Source organism: Astatotilapia calliptera, chromosome 19, assembly GCF_900246225.1.
Source record: "Astatotilapia calliptera chromosome 19, fAstCal1.2, whole genome shotgun sequence".
In the NCBI taxonomy this organism is placed as follows: domain Eukaryota; kingdom Metazoa; phylum Chordata; class Actinopteri; order Cichliformes; family Cichlidae; genus Astatotilapia; species Astatotilapia calliptera.
In genome coordinates, this window is record NC_039320.1 from 11,987,527 (window position 1) to 12,003,384 (window position 15,858).

At 41.2% G+C, this 15,858-nt stretch overlaps 2 protein-coding genes across 6 annotated transcripts; one reads left to right on the forward strand and one right to left on the reverse strand.

Moving 5' to 3' along the window:
• The first annotated feature begins 184 nt into the window (after positions 1 to 184).
• Positions 185 to 3,577, forward strand: mtres1 (mitochondrial transcription rescue factor 1). 5 transcript variants are annotated; one of them, XM_026152533.1, is made up of 4 exons: positions 185 to 307; positions 1,994 to 2,438; positions 3,046 to 3,118; positions 3,192 to 3,577. In XM_026152533.1, the coding sequence occupies exons 1-4, from the start codon at positions 241 to 243 to the stop codon at positions 3,372 to 3,374; spliced, it is 768 nt and encodes a 255-aa protein (XP_026008318.1). In that variant the 5' UTR covers positions 185 to 240; the 3' UTR covers positions 3,375 to 3,577. The 5 variants fall into 5 exon arrangements, with proteins under 5 accessions (XP_026008318.1, XP_026008319.1, XP_026008320.1 ...); XM_026152534.1 differs by lacking the exon at positions 185 to 307 and adding an exon at positions 967 to 1,077; XM_026152535.1 differs by lacking the exon at positions 185 to 307 and adding an exon at positions 1,086 to 1,318.
• A 677-nt stretch (positions 3,578 to 4,254) lies between these two features.
• bend3 (BEN domain containing 3) lies at positions 4,255 to 10,213 on the reverse strand. Its single transcript, XM_026152739.1, has 4 exons — positions 10,028 to 10,213; positions 7,775 to 7,829; positions 7,478 to 7,656; positions 4,255 to 7,398 (listed from the first exon to the last, which is right to left on the reverse strand). Exons 2-4 carry the CDS (start codon positions 7,824 to 7,826, stop codon positions 5,173 to 5,175), a joined length of 2,457 nt encoding a protein of 818 aa, XP_026008524.1. The 5' UTR covers positions 7,827 to 7,829; positions 10,028 to 10,213; the 3' UTR covers positions 4,255 to 5,172.
• Between the last annotated feature and the right edge of the window lie 5,645 nt (positions 10,214 to 15,858).

A 15,858-nucleotide genomic window follows, 5' to 3' on the forward strand; every position in this document is an offset into this window, starting at 1 on the left:
CAGTGCATTTAGGTATGAAGACATGAAAACGACCTGCTGAAGTTCACACTGAGCAACAAAATGGCGAAGAAAGCTGATTTCATTGATTTTTACAGTAATTAGTGCCGGACAGGCTGCTCTGAGTATTCCAGAAACTGCTTATCTTTCCGCACAGTCATCTCCTGGGTTACAGAGAATGGTCTGAAAAAGAGAAAACATGCAGGAAGAAAACGCTTTGTTGGTGCCAGAAGATGGAGGACAATGGCCAAACTGCTTCGAGTTGAGAGGATGGCAACAGTGACTCAAATAACCGCTCATTGCAATAAAGGTTTGTAGAAAAGTAACTCTAAATGAACAATACATCAAAACCGGATAGGCTACAGCACCATAAGACCACACTAGAAACTAAGACTAATTCACACAGAATCACCAGAACTGAACATCAAAGACGGGAGAACCTGCCTGCTCTGATGAGCCAACAACTGCAACATTATGACAATGCCTTCTATTTATAAGAGACATCTAAGTTGTTGTGGTAAATTACACATTACTGTTATATTTTAGGAGAAGCTGGAATGTCTTTTACTGTTATTATATCAAAAAAGCAACTGAGAGTGGCTTCAGGGTTGATTAAATGGAGCATAAATGTCTTCCAACATGCCCAAATTTGAGTTTTGCAAGCAGTGGTGCACAGTGTTTGGTGAGTAATCAAATCCTCATTGGCCGAATTTAGGACAGAGCTGTATGGTCTACTTTAAGAATGCCACATATCACAAAACGATGTCTATATTCTTTTTATTAAATGAATCAAACTTTAATATTTAATTAATTTCATGGTTACTCATCCCAGAGTTGATTGCCTAAGTTTTTCATTTTTAAAATATAAATCTATAGATTCCTGAAAAAAAGGACACGTGATCTTTCCCAGATTGAACCATTTTGCGTTTAAATTCCTTCACTGCCATTTGCCTCGGCCATACATGTAATAATCCACCGGTGCCGTAGGAGGCAGTATATTTAAATCGGCGACCACACGTCTACTCCACGGCAGCGGAGACGACGAAGTACAGTAAGAAGCTATGAAAGGTTATTCCATAGGTGAGTGTCCTGCAGCGTGTTAGGAAACGCGTAGTTAAGTTTTCATTCGATAAAAACTGTTTGTGCCACGTTTGATGGTCACGAAGCTCGGGCTGGGTCACGCTTAGGTTGAAGTAATGAGTCCACGAGCTCAGCGGAGAAAAGTAAAGCTAGCTAACGGCCCGTATCTGCGTCCGCTTGGCTTCAACTTTAACCTCAACATTGAGCGGAGACAGCAACCGGTAACAATTATGACATAAAAGTGTGTGAAAAGCAGGAGATGTATATAAAACGTGCCCGCTTTAGTGAGAACGTAACATATCCGAGGTCAGCAACGACCAAAGAACGTCCTTACTGAGTACTTCCGGAATAAACAAACGCATGTCGACTAAAATAGTAAAGCTTAACCATTGCTTTTAATCCGGTCAGTTAGTTCAAGAAGAAGCATTTGATCCTTTTCTTGTATTTATTAAACTAAAATAATTGAAATTAGTTTTTTTTTTTTTTTTTAGCCGAGCCTGAAATAAATTGATGCTTTTATTCTGAAGATTACAGTAAATCCAGCTGATCTAAACTTATGTTCAGCAGTTTAAAAAAGTGTGTGTAAAATTATGGATCAGGTGAGGAGGCAGATGTTCTGCTGTGTGAAGATGATAACACAACATATGCAGCCTGTCAGCCTCCCTAAACTTGTCATTATTCTAACTGAATTTGCAAAGATGATCCAAAACACACAAAAAATAAAGATGAATTCAAAGTGGTTCTATTTTTGTTTTCTATATTTAATAGATGTTGTGATATCACATGATCATGAAGTAAAAAGACAGAAATCGTGAGTCCTGTTCTTGAACCGTGGCTCTTTATATTGAATCCATATTAATTAATTAACTGAACCTTTTTGTTGTTGTTGTTTTGACAATCTCCTCCTTCCTTTCAGTGACTGGGTGGAGCACAAACATGCAGAGTTTGGTGGTGCAAGCTCTTGCCATGAGGCAGCTTGGAAGGTTGAGCCCTCGCCACCTGCTAGCTACTGGATATGGTCTGAGGCAGACCGAATGGTGTCCCAGGACCATTCATACACGCCAGCTGTGCGGCTACTCGGTCTTCCCTGTGACACCTGGCTGTCACCGGCCTGCTTTCCGTGGAAGAGACGCTCTCAGGTGTTGGTCTGCTCATCATTTGAGGTTTAAAAGCAACAAGAAGAAAGGTGCTTCAAGTGCATATGATGAGGAAGAGGAAGATGAGGATGATAAAGACGCAGAGGACAGTGATTATGAAGATTCGGACCCAAATCTACCCAAGGACTATAAAGACATTGAGAAATATGTTCAGTCCTTCCGCTACGATGTCATTATAAAAGCTGGCCTGGATATGGCACGCAAGTGAGTCAGCATAAGAATCTAAGGCTGGGTGGGTGTTGATAAGTGATTAAGTTGCTGCTAAAGATAAACAGGATTTTGCCCTCTTTCCTCCATACTTCATAATCAAAACAGGAAATAAGGAAATGGCGTGGAGAATCAGTGCCAGGGTGCTCTCAGTGTGCCACAAGCTGTTCTAGTGGCACACTGTGAGCTCATCAAGAAACTTTGTTTTTCCCTTTAACCACTGTAGCAGGTTCCCCATAGTATCCACAAAGAGGGGACGACTTTAGTTCTACACAGTTAAATTTGCTTCATCGATTGCCCAGCAATTGAGCATTACTGCCACTGTGCTTCACTCTTTGTCTTCCTCCTTCTCCAGTCTCACAACTACTATATAAGAAAAGAGAATAATTGGCAACCACACGCCAGGTGTGCCTCTCTCCCCAAACTGGTCCCCCAATCTCAACCATCCAGCTCCACCTTTCCCTCGTGCATCTGAGGCACAGACCATACCTCGATGCCACAATCGCATAGAAAGAAGGCACACACACAAAACTGCAAACAGTAGGGACTTCACAACATTTGTCACCATTATACCAGAGTCTAACGTGCTTCTGTCTTGTCACAGTAAAATTGAAGATGCGTTCTACAACAACAAGCTCAGATTTAACGGACAGAAACTCATCAAGAAAAGTAAAACGGTGAGTGCTGCTTGCTTACGACAGTGCACGAATTAGGTAATCCAGTGTTCCTCATATTTTGTTCTTTTCTCAGGTAAAACTGGGGGACACCCTGGACCTGGTCCTGTCAGAGAACCCAGAAACAAACACTGTTACATTGATGAGAGTTATCCTCAGAAGGGTTTTTACTGACCCTGGTAACACTGAAAAGCACAAAGTTGCCATAAGGCGCTGGAAATGTCTTGAGCTTCCCAGGGAGGAGGCCTTTAAACCTTGAATCTGCCTAAGACCGTACTGACTGTAATGCCATTGGCCTGTGAGGTCAACAGCACTGAGTGGCTCTCCAATGAGGTGGATGTAGAATGGATTACAAAAATGTTGTGCAGAGCTCACAACTCTCACTGTGCTTAAATGTGTACTTCGCCCTTCTATAGTGTGACACTCCCCCAATAAAGGTGCACTGTGAGGGTTTAGACTTCACCATTTGTGTCCTGGTGGATTTTTTTTAAAAATTCTTTTGGAAAGCTGTGTGGTGTTTTTCATGGTTTCAGAACTGAAACTGCCAACACTTAATATACAGGAATAAATAAATAACTTAAAATTTCTATTAAATATCCCCAAATATTAATAAGGAAATGTTATTGTATATAATATACAATAGATTTTTTTTTTTTTTTTTTTATAAGCATGAGTAAGAAATATCCGGCTTTAATCCTGTTGGCTGGAAAAAAGCACTTTATATGATTCTTAAAACAGGACCCCTTATTTGTACTTTTGGAGCTCTAATTTATTCTCTCTAACCTGAAAAAATGAGAACTAAAACTGTCTCATGCACATCTCAACATTAATTTAATGGAATAAAAGTGCAATTCATCTGATTCTCTTATGTTAATGATGGAACTAAGAGCTGGATGCCTGTGGCTCAGGAGATGGAGCACCACCTGTCGCCCACCAGTCAGAAGGTTGGTGGGCGATAAGTGGGCTGCAAATCAGTGTCCTGGGGCAATGTTGTGAACCCTAAATTGTCCCTGGTGCATCTGCATGTGATAGCACTTAAAGGTATAGAATAAAGCACTGTGTGAATGTGGCTTGCAGTAGAAAGTGCTTTTGAGTGCTAAGAGCAGAAATGCTCCATGTACCACCGTGTAGCCTGCTCAGTCCAAGACACTCAAGTCTATTAACTTATAAAGTTGACATTTTGCTAATGTTATTAATACAGCAAGTCTTTCTGACCAAAGCACTTAAAGTGCACACATTTAATAGCGCTCTCTCTCTCTCACACACACACACTGCTAATTTGTCTGCAGAACTTGTGTTGCTTTCAACCTTAAATCACATTTTTATCTATAAAAATCAGTCATCTGCTAACAGACTTAAACATGTCTCCAATGTCATGTGATTGGGTTGATTTTTCAAGTTGATAATCACCTTCAAGGGACCTCTTAGCCTAACGGGTAAGTGAAACCAGATAAAGAAAGGCTATGCTCTGTATGTTGAACTTGCTCTGGTGCGATTATGTAAAACATTGTGATTGTATGTCACATTTATAACTGTGGTTTTATTAGAAACTGGTTATCATGAGCCATTGTCATGTTAAATTATCTTTATAATATAAACTTCTATAAGAAGGCTTAACATAAGCACATAGTTATTAAAACAGTGGTGGCACGATGCTACATCAGTAACTGCGATGGAAATATATCACGTCCTTGTGATTTGATTTCTGTTCATAGAGCAAATGTGTGATCTATGCTGTTAGCTACTATCATTATTATTGTTATAAGGCTACAACATTTATCAACAGAGTATGTTAGAGAAGCTATGACATGTTTGGCTTATAAATAGGAGCGGTTGTAACTTTTATCGAACAATAATAAAGACTACATAAACTAGAACATCTACTGCTGTAGCCAAAAAGGTAAAATATGAGTAAGAATACTACTAAAGAAACTCGCAACAGCTTGGCTTCTTCCTACAGAGGACAGTGTGTAGAAGTTCAACAATGCGATTTCAGCTTATATACTGTGCAACTGTTTTTATGACAGAAAGTGTTGGGTAACTGCAGAGTACTGTAACTAGGACACAGTGCTTGACCTCTTGGCCTTTTTAAGAATGTCACACTTCTTGCGATTGGGGCGCCGGCAGCGTTCGTCAATGCTTGGCACACATTCGTAGTGCCACACCTCCTCCATCTTATCCACAGGATACACGGCTTCCACGTAGTGACGGATCAGTCTCAGTCGAACAGGGTCAAGCTGCTTCTTATTGCAGGCACCTGAATGGTTGTACTGCAGCCGCAGGTTCTCGTGGGTGAAGAGCTCGGGGAAGAGGCGCACCAGCAAGCGGGCAGCAAAGTTCCCAACAGAGAGACTCTGCTGGACAATTTCCCGTACCTCGGTATCAGAGAGTAGGTAGACGGAGGGAACAGGGAAATCTGGTTTGGACACAGTCAGCTCATCAAGGGGGATTTTGCAGAAGTCTTTGCTACTTTTCTCGGGAGGTAAAGAGGGAATATCTGGATCCTGTCTGCCGTTATCGGGATGGAGCTGGTTCAGCTGGCAGAGAAAGTCCTGCTCTGTCTCCTGACCGTACACTTTGCGCTGCTGCAGGTAGGATCTCCTCTGCTCCGTGTCACGTCTCCTGCACCGCTCGTCAAGTTTGCCAACAAATTCCAACATCCACACTCTGTCGTTCTTGGCCCGGGGGTAGACCAACTGCACGTAATGACGGATCAGGTTTACGCGAACAGGGTCGAGTTGCTTTTTCCCAAGAGAACCGCTACAGTTATACTGCTTTCTAGCGTTCTCGTAGGTAAAGAGCTCAGGAAACATGAGCACCAGCAGCCGAGAGGCAAAGTTCCCAACGGACAAGCTACATTCATAGTTGCTCTTGAGCTGTTCCCTGGACAGGATGTATTCCTGGGGAACAGTAAAGTCAGGCAGAGGAATCTCCAGATTGTCAAAATCTACAGGCGTGAGCAGCGACTTTTTAGACTTGCGACTGGGTCTTTCATATTCACTCACTTCTGGAACCTTGATAATTGAAACATCTTCAGGAAAACTGGCCAGTTCGTAGCCCTCCTCATTGATGTTGTCCGGTTCACTCCCGTTGCCATTACTGTGAGGACCCTCAAGTGCGTCTTCCATATGCTGAATGCACACCTGCAGCCAGCTGTCCTCAGGCACATCAGGGAAATTCGCTTCCATATACTTTCTAATTATGTCCATCTTGTCAGAGTCGAGAATTAGCTGTCCCACACTACTAAAATTGCCACAGTCTTCTGGTATTTTCCCCTCTTCAAAAACTTCAGGGAAGAGACGGTGAATTAGGAAAACAACAAAGTCTTCTGGGGAGGAGAACTCATCCAACTCCTCTGTGGCTTGTGTACCAAACCCGACATCTGAACCAGCCAGGCTGCCCTGTTGGTGATCTAGAGATATGTGCTCCTCCTGACCCTGTTCATTAATGAAACGAAAGGTTTGAGGCTGCTCAGCTTTTACGCCACCAGCTGTGCCCGCCTGCTTCCTGAGCAGCCGGGCACTTTCCATGTCCCTCTGCGCCCAGAAGCGATTAAAAAAGTCATTAATCTGGAGGAGGCACTCTTCCTGCCACACGCTGTTGTTTTTAACCGTGGGGTAGCACACCTCGACATAGTTTCGAATAAGCTGCAGATGTAGAGACTCCAGCGTTCTCTTGCTCGCCATGCAGTCGTGAGAGCACTCCCTTGCTTTGAACAGCTCCGGGAACAGATGCACAAGCAGTCGACAGCCCAGTTCCCCAGCACTTGACGTCTGCTCCATCAGCTGATTCAATTCATCGCTGGTTAGCAAATACTCGGGGGGAGGCTGGAACTCTGTCACCATCTCAGCCGGTTTGATCTGCTTCTTTATCCTCATGACTTCCAGCGTCAGCAAGTCCACTTTACTGTGCAGCTGCGTCATGCTTGAATTCAGAGTGTTGAGAATGAAAAACATTTTCTCAATCAGTGGATAAAGGCTGGAGTCCGCTGTGGAAGCTTGGCCTAAAGTGTCTGTGGAGGGGATGGGCTCTGCTGGGCCATTTTGCTCTGGATTTTGGAGCTTGGATGAGAGCATATTGTTGAGCTGATTCAAGCTGCCAAGACTTGCCTGCTGCTCCAGATTCGGGGTGGTCCTCTTCTCCGAGATTCGGTGGGAGATGCTGAAGAGAGGCTTTCTGTAGGAGACTCTAGATTTCTCCTGGATGTAGTCTCTCTTCTCTCCGGTTGTGGTGAGGCAAAGAGGTTCAATCCTGCTGCTCTCGTCTATCAAGTGCCGCCTCATCTAGACACAATAAATGTCAGTCAAGGATGTGTAATAACATATAAGGTATTGTTTTAATCACGAGTTGATCTTCATTTACCTCACTAGACACCCTGACTCTCTTGCTGCTAGTGGACTGGTCTGTTTCAGGTCCCATCTCTGCAGATGACCGTTTCCCAGCCTCGGCAGCTCCAGAAGATCCCCCTCCATGTACCTGAGGTTGTTCACTAATAGCAATGTCCTCTGTCTCCTCCTTACAATCTTGGACATGCTTGTGTTCTGCAAAATAATGCAGAATTAATTTTACTGCATACACTACAAAAATAAACCAAAACATACTTTGTTAATCTGTGAATTTTTATTGCTGTAGCTGCAAAGACAACAATGCAGAACTTGCCTTTTTCAAGCATTGCTTCATCTGAGATTTCCCCATGCTCACGGGAATTCATAGCCTAGATAAAAAATTCAGAAAGTTACTTAATATGCACACACTTAATACATCAATGGGAACAATGTGACAGTAATGTGTGTAATACACATATTCTTAGGTTTGGATAAATTACACGGAAAGGTTATTAACGCTAAAATTAGCTAATGTACCTGTCCAACTGTTGTTCATATCTTCTCTTTACAATTAGCAACCAATCAGATAAAAGTGTACTAAAAGAGACAGGAAGATCTAAGGACAATTGTAGCTTTGCAGATGAGTAAATTGCACTGTACGATTGTTTAAACAATTTACTCATATGGGTTATCACTTTGCAAAGTCTGGAAGAAGGCCCAAACTGTCATCCACAGATGAGAGAAAATTGGTCTGGATGTTCAGGAACAACCCGGAAAACACTGATGCTTAAGCCTGCCATGAACTGCAAACACTAGCAACACTATCTACAGTGAAGCCACACGGACTGAGAGGGTGCTGAACAAGAAAGAAGCCCCTCCTCCAAAAACAGACACCTTCAAGCTTGACTGTAACTTGCAGCTGCCCAAAATATCTTCTGGAGAAAAAGTTTAATGATCCGACGAGACAAAGATTGAGCTATTTGGTCACAATGATAAGAGGTATGTTTGCAGGAGTAAAGGTGAGGCTTTCAAACCTAAGAGCACTGTACTAAATGTCAATTGGTGGTGATAGCATCATGCTGTGGGGCTGTTGTCCTGCCAGTGATACAGGTATTTCATTGAATTACAAAGTGGATGGAATAATGAAAGAGGAGGACCATCTTCCAAATTCTTCAACTTCACATTTGTGTAATGAAAATCTTTGGATTGTGCTTCAAAGCTCGGTCCATGCCAGGAAACCAGTCTAAATGACCTCTACCGATCCCGCCAAAAAGACCAGTCAAATATGCAAAACCAGAACAAAACTATGCCAGACGCATATTAGTAGTGGTGTTTTTATATATTAGAGTCTGTATATGTATACTTTTTTGTTTTGTGGGATACCATTCAAATAAATTCGAAGAGTTCAAAGAAATACTTGAAAGCCCAAAATTATCACGACATTCATGCCCATGACTGGCTCTAAACTAAAGAGCAAAACCACTAAACCACTGGCTCTGTCATTAATCTGCCCATTGCAGATCTTCAGTATGTTTTGTTAAATTTAAGAAAGCACCAGAAATGCTTTTGATGCACCTAAGCCATTTACAAGCTCCCTGAAAAGTTATCATCACAAAATTGTTTTAAATACTTCAAACTCTATCTGGATGGTAAAATCCTTTAAGCTCCCTGTGGAGAAAATTAAAACAGAGGTGGTCCACGTTGGAAGAGAGCAATATTAAATGTAGTCTACTACAATGGACACTTGGTTACCTCTGCGGTTTTCTTACATGTAAACACAATGCTCTATAACTGGAGTAATTAACTATCTGTAACCGTTCTTGCACATGCTTCTTTTTTAAAAATAAAAGATTTAATGATGATTTTTTTTTGAGCTGTGAATCATGCAAAGCTATGCTAGTGGAGTCAAAGACTACAAACATGACGCCTAAAATGAGCTTGATGATTACTACTTTGATAACTGCTTTATAAACTACTGCTTTTAGTTAAAATACATACATGTTGTGGCTGGCGTATCACCCTTATAGCAAACACCATGTGACCGGTTGCAGCCTCGTAGCTAATCACACACACACACACACACACACACACACACACACACACACACACACACACACACACACCTCTGGGTTTGCCTGAGTATTTTATCCCAGGCTCGTGAGGCTGATATAAACGCATAGTTAATGCCCGCACAGCTCTGACCCCCCTGTTACCTAAAGTCAGCCCGTTTTAGGTGCATGCCTCCATACAGAGTTCCCTCCCAGCTCCCCTCCAGCGTTCATAACCCGCTACTTCCTCATTCTTCCGCCCATGAACCCTTGAACCACAACACGAGCCGAAGCCGCCGTGTGGGCCGAACTCTTCTACAAACTTGGTGTTTTTCAGAAACACTGCGCGTCTTTACGCTTCGTTTCTATAACACCGCCACATTTTGTTTGTGAATTTTAATGACGCGGCAACGTTTGCGTGGACGACTGCCTGCCTTACTGCCCCCACCTTCCCTCCTACCCCCGTCCTATTCCTCCTCCTGTGTCCCGACTCTCGCTAAATTAACCGAAAACCCGCGTGACCAGCGGTTTGAGCTCACCTTCACTAGTCCATGCCTCCCCCCGGGACCGTCAGTGACATGTCCGCGGACTATCACGGCAGTTTGTTCCGCAGGTAATAAAAGAAGGTAATTCTTCTTGTTGGTGTTTTTTTTTCTCGCTCGGCTCCTGTGCTTTCTCGCGTGACGTGACGGGCGCGCGCCTGCTGTGTCACTTCCGCACAGCTGTGGAAGAAGAGACGGGTGAAAAAAAAAGAAAAAGGACCACAGTTACAGTTTTACATTGTAAATGCACAGGGCTGCCGTTACACTCTTTGACTTGTATTTAACTGAGAGTCCTCCAGCTAAAGAAGGGTTTGAATAAATAACCGAATAATAAAAAAATAATCCTCAACATGCTGAGCAGCTGTTAGCCCACGCGAAGGACACAATCACGAAACGTTATAAAACATATCCCATGAATTAACACACACACACACACACACACACACACACACACACACACACACACACTGGACACTTTTATTCAACTGCTCTGAACTCATATTAGTTATAATAGTTTATAATATAATATTAGTTTTGCATTTTCTAATTAGTTTTTATTTTTCATTCATTTTAATTTTTTGTTTTTACTTCAGTATAGTTTCAGTTTTGTTTCAGTTTTATTATTATTTTTTATTATTATTACTGTACGGAGGACATATGGCAGAGGGAAGATTTAGGAAAATGAGTACATGCTTACAATAAAAACACAAGTTTTTAAAGGCAGTTGTCTTGTGGAAGAAATATGCTCATTTTGCAAAATTGTTTTTGCATCTAACTTAACTTTTTAATTTAGTTTTAGTTAATTATAATAACCTTGCTAACCAGCTAATCACATAGCAGGAACTGAGTGCATTTAGACATGTAAACATGCTCAAAATGACCTATTGGAGTTCAAGCAGAGCTTGAATATGACATGGACTAGTCTGAATACTGGGATCTTCATACACAAGCATCTCCAGGGTTTCAGGAGAATGGTCTGAAAAAAGAGAAAATTGGTGTATGAAAACAAGGGATCCATCCTGACTTATTTCAAAGGCCCAGGCTGTAAGCACATACAAGAGTAGAAATACAATTACAGAGTAGAAATAGAATCTATACAATAAATACATTAAGTCATATCAAAAAAGCCACACATACAGCAAAGTACAAGGCTGAGGCTGTAGTACAATGAAGCATGAGAAAAAAGCTGCAGATTATTAATGACAGCAGTACTGATTCTTCTTTTAAAGGGATTCAGTTTAATTAAGTAAGAAATACTACAAGTTGAGCTCCTATAGAAAGCTCTTGAGTTTTCTATTTCTCAAGAGGACAATGATCACCGAGAGAGACTAATTATATAAGCACTTATAAATACATTTAAGATGAGCAAATGTAATAAAATTATAGAACCTGGCACATGTAAATTCTGAAGTGCATGGAAACAATGTGTCTCATCAGCTTCCTCTCCAGAATGTTGATTGCATGATTGTATATCATCATAAGAGGCTTGATTGTTGTAGATGCAGCTTGTGACCGAGAGGTTAGACAATAACTTAAAATGTTTAAAAAAATAAAATAAATCACAGCATGCACACAACCCTTTCTTTTATTTAAAAAAATACTTGTGAAGGCATGATTTGAAATATCCAGTTTGTAATAGCAAAGAATCCTTCAAATAGATCCTGCATCCAGAGCTGGATCAATTTATTATACAAATCTTTTCATCCAGACCAAAAAAAAAAAAAAAAAACAAGACCGAAAGAGTAAATGAGGGGCTATTGTCAGCACCACTTTGGCCACTAACAGCATTATTTGTCTGTTTCATCTTAACATAGGCTGCTTGCGCTCAGGAACCCTTCTGTTAAAGTAGTTTATTTTACTTACTGAGATTTTTTTTTTTGATTTTTTGTGTATTTTACACTTTTGCCAAACAACAATTTTTAATGCAGGACTTTTTTGAGTAATGTTTTTTTTAAAGCCGACTGTTTCTCCTCATTAGAACAAATTATCAGCACGGCATCTCTGTGTCACTGTTAAATAACATGTGAGCACATTCTGTGATAAAGGCTGCAGCTAGCAAGAGAAGTCATGTTGTATTGAACTGTATGTTGTGGTGTCTCTTCAGTATTTTTATATTCTGTTCATAGATACATTTATTGTTCTATTCTATATTGTTCTATAGGTCAATACAAGATTTACTATTTTCATCTATCTATCTATCTATCTATCTATCTATCTATCTATCTATCTATCTATCTATCTATCTATCTATCTATCTATCTATCTATCTATCTATCTATCTATCCTAATGTAACTAATCCTATATTATACTAGGGAGGGATGGTTATAGGCCTAATACTTCCTGTGTATTTGCAGTTCCTTAAGTAGCTGCCATATTGTTTTGCTAGCTATCAAAATTACTTTATGTTTAGTTCTAAAAACCTTGCCACCCATGCAGGCAGGATCTCTGTGAAAATAAAACTACAGAGCCAACATCATGTGGACAAGATCGCCCTCAAGTGGAAAAAAGCAGCAAAACCACGTGAATCCGCTCTGTGTGTAAAACAGGGGGACAACGTCATTGTTTAACTTAACATTACATTGTGTCGATGATACGGCTGCTTTCTCCTCCAAATATACTGATTTGTCTTGATTAGTCCTCCAACTTTCTTTTAAACGATTGCTGACTGTCATCTTGTGTACTCATAAATACTCTGTTTAATACCCGTTGACCTCCGATGGCTGCCATCATTCTGCATGTGATATGCACTGTGGCTTAACAATGTATGCTGGGTACACTTATGATGTCATGGAGTATACATAATATTAAAGAAATAGTGCATTATGCTGTTATTGGTTGTAATTTCCAGACAGAAAATGAGAAAAGCAATATCAATCTCTATGGCTTCTAAAAGAGCAGCTGGTTACAAGAAACAACTAAAACCAAAGGGCCAGCCTACAATTTTCCACCACATGAAGTATAAATGTCCTCAGACAGAGAGTGAAAATGTAAGAAATGTGAAAGGTGAGGAGTATCAGATGCTCTCATGCCAGACAGAAAACCATCCCTCCCTAAAAGTGAACCACCTGTTAGATTGATGTAGGAAGCAACAATGTGCTCAGCGGTCTTTAAGCGTTCAGTGTTCTCTAAGTAAGATGATGAAGCTGCTCAGACCTATCAGATGCAGTCGTAGATGTGTGGCCAGCAGATCTGCACAGCGTGTAATTATGCACCATGTTTACGCGTGTGAACAGGAAATGTATTTGGACAAAAAGTGGAGTAGCACTACATGATTATAGTGGATGCTGAAACTACCGTTAGAGGAATATATTTACCCATGAAACGATAATTCGATCCACATGCTGAGCTCTTCACAACAAAGTCTCTGCTTCTCAGTTGGCACAGAGAAGAAGTCACGCCAACAAGTTTGCCCCACTTTTTGCCTCTGTGATCAGCTTCATTCTGAGCCACTGTTTGAAAAATGTCCCATGGTTTTTGTTTTTTCCCCCCTTGGTTTTGTTTCACTCAGATTCAAGCTGAAAATGGTGGAAATGCTCCCAGCCCATTGTATATAGTGTATTATCTTACTTTTTTCATTGATTGTACTTAATTGTATTTTTGTATTTCCTTCATATATCTGTACCTGAGCTGAGGTGACGCAAAATTTCCCCGTTGTGGGATCAATAAAGTCTTATCTTATCTCTTATCTTATCTTAAAAAGCTTGAGTGGGTGCGTCATTGCATTCATTTAGCATCACTATCCAGACTGAATTCAGTCATAACCAGAAACTCTTTTTGCACACAAGAGAAAGGGCAAATTTTATAAAAAACAAAAGCAATTCAATTCAGTTCAGTTTACATAATGCCAAATCACAAAAGTTGCCTCAAAGTACTTTTTATTGTAAGGTAAAGACCCTACAACAATACTGAGAAAACCCCAACAGTCAAATGATTCCCTCTGAGCAAGCACTTGGTGACAATGGGAAGGAAAAACTCCCTTTTAACAGAAAAGAACCTCGGAGAAAGAAGAAACCAGGAACAGGGAGGCGGCAGTTATCTGCAGTTGAAAGTCGGGTGGTTATGTTACGGTTAGAGATCGCTAGGTCTACTGTAGAGCTAACACAGTGACAGACAGCCATTCACATTTACACCTATAACCAATTTAGGGTCACCACTTAACCCACTGTGCGTGTCTTTAGATTGTTGGCGGGAGACTGATAAACCCAGCCGAACTACACTGTAGAGATGGCCTACTTGAAAAGAGAACTGATGTATGAGAACAAAATGCTGTGGTATCTAAAATACCGTTTTGCCTCATTCACTCTGTCGACCAATGAAATTCCAACAACAGTTTGTCCATCAGTAATAACAGAATCAAATGAAGGCCTGGGTTTAAGATTGCAAGGTCAAAACTGCAGAGAAATATTTGTAACACACAGCTGGTGGCAGCAGAAAGAAACTGTGGGAAATGATTAATAAGAGAGGGAAGACAAATGGAGGTATGCCATATTGTTGCAATCAGGAGAAGATTTTGATTTGTAACGGGCAGAAGCTGTTAAGCAGCACTGGCTTCCTCAGAAGTCACTCAGAGATGAACAGAAGACCTCACATAATTCTATCTTAATCATCGGCTCTTTCATGCACACAGTGGCACACAATGTTCTGTCCTCAGCCACAAATATGTCGATACCGAGATGATATAACAAGACAACGTGTGGCTGGTGTGGTTCTCATTATTCGACTAATGAGCTGTCTCCTTGGCAGTCTGATCTGTCAGCCAATGAAGCGAGTAGGCCCTGTGCAGGGGGAAGAGCACAGCCCAGGGTCAGCCAGGCGGCGGCTTGCGACGAGGGGCCGGCGTGCGGCACTTAACACGGGGAAGAGCTCGTTAAAGTGTCATTTTTGGTCAATATGCTCATCTGTGTGGAAGAGGCCAATCAGCCATACTGTTCCCATCTCAGGAGAATGACTTTCATCCATCACCGTCAGCTATATGATGATATTAGCAGGTGTTTACTGATAGCCCATTCAGAGGAAGACAAATGGAGATTCTAACATCCTTCCACGCTTACATTCACTCAGTCATTTTACATTCAGGCTCACTCGTAATAGGGTCACATAGAATCAATCCTGGTGTGGATAAAGAAGGGAGGCAGGGAAATATTAGGTCACAATCACTGGTGTGTAGCCAGAGACTCTGACATCTATGTCTGTGAAATTGAACCCCGTACTTAGAAACATGGAGACCAAATGAAGCCAAAAAGCTTGAAATATTTATGTCATTTTTATAGTGTAAACACCTACATTCATCAGCAGTATGAAGTGTGCACAAGTATTGGTTGTTATGTTACTCTCCTTAGCATCAGGCTACTTTTTCACTGTAACAAGTGTTAGTTTTCCATTTAAAGCAATTAGTTATTTCTTCCTTTTATGGTAAAAGAGAGAAACCCAGGAGATATTTATAGCGTTTCTGTCTCCAGCTTGCTTGCAGCCATGGACAACCTGTTGTTGTCAGTCAAGTTCAATTCAATTCAATTTTTTTTATATAGCGCCAAATCACAACAAAAGTTGCCTCAAGGCACTTCATAGATACAGAGAAAAACCCAACAATCATATGACTCCCTATGAGCAAGCACTTTGGCGACAGTGGGAAGGAAAAACTCCCTTTTAACAGGAAGAAACCTCCGGCAGAACCAGGCTCAGGGAGGGGCGGGGCCATCTGCTGCGACCGGTTGGGGTGAGAGAAGGAAGACAGGATAAAAGACATGCTGTGGAAGGTTGTTAAGGTTGTTAATTTTTGCTGTGAAGATTTTGAGGATTTTAACACCTGGGTTTATTGAGACTGATT

Coding starts and splice junctions, on each gene's coding strand:
- mtres1 (XM_026152533.1), top strand. CDS start 241: ATGGCCAAACTGCTTCGAGTTGAGAGGATGGCAACAGTGACTCAAATA. Junction 308..1,993: donor AACCGCTCATTGCAATAAAG/GTTTGTAGAAAA, acceptor CCTTCCTTTCAG/TGACTGGGTGGAGCACAAAC. Junction 2,439..3,045: donor GGCCTGGATATGGCACGCAA/GTGAGTCAGCAT, acceptor GTCTTGTCACAG/TAAAATTGAAGATGCGTTCT.
- bend3 (XM_026152739.1), bottom strand. CDS start 7,826: ATGAATTCCCGTGAGCATGGGGAAATCTCAGATGAAGCAATGCTTGAA. Junction 7,657..7,774: donor TGAAGCAATGCTTGAAAAAG/GCAAGTTCTGCA, acceptor ATTATTTTGCAG/AACACAAGCATGTCCAAGAT. Junction 7,399..7,477: donor GAGTCAGGGTGTCTAGTGAG/GTAAATGAAGAT, acceptor TATTGTGTCTAG/ATGAGGCGGCACTTGATAGA.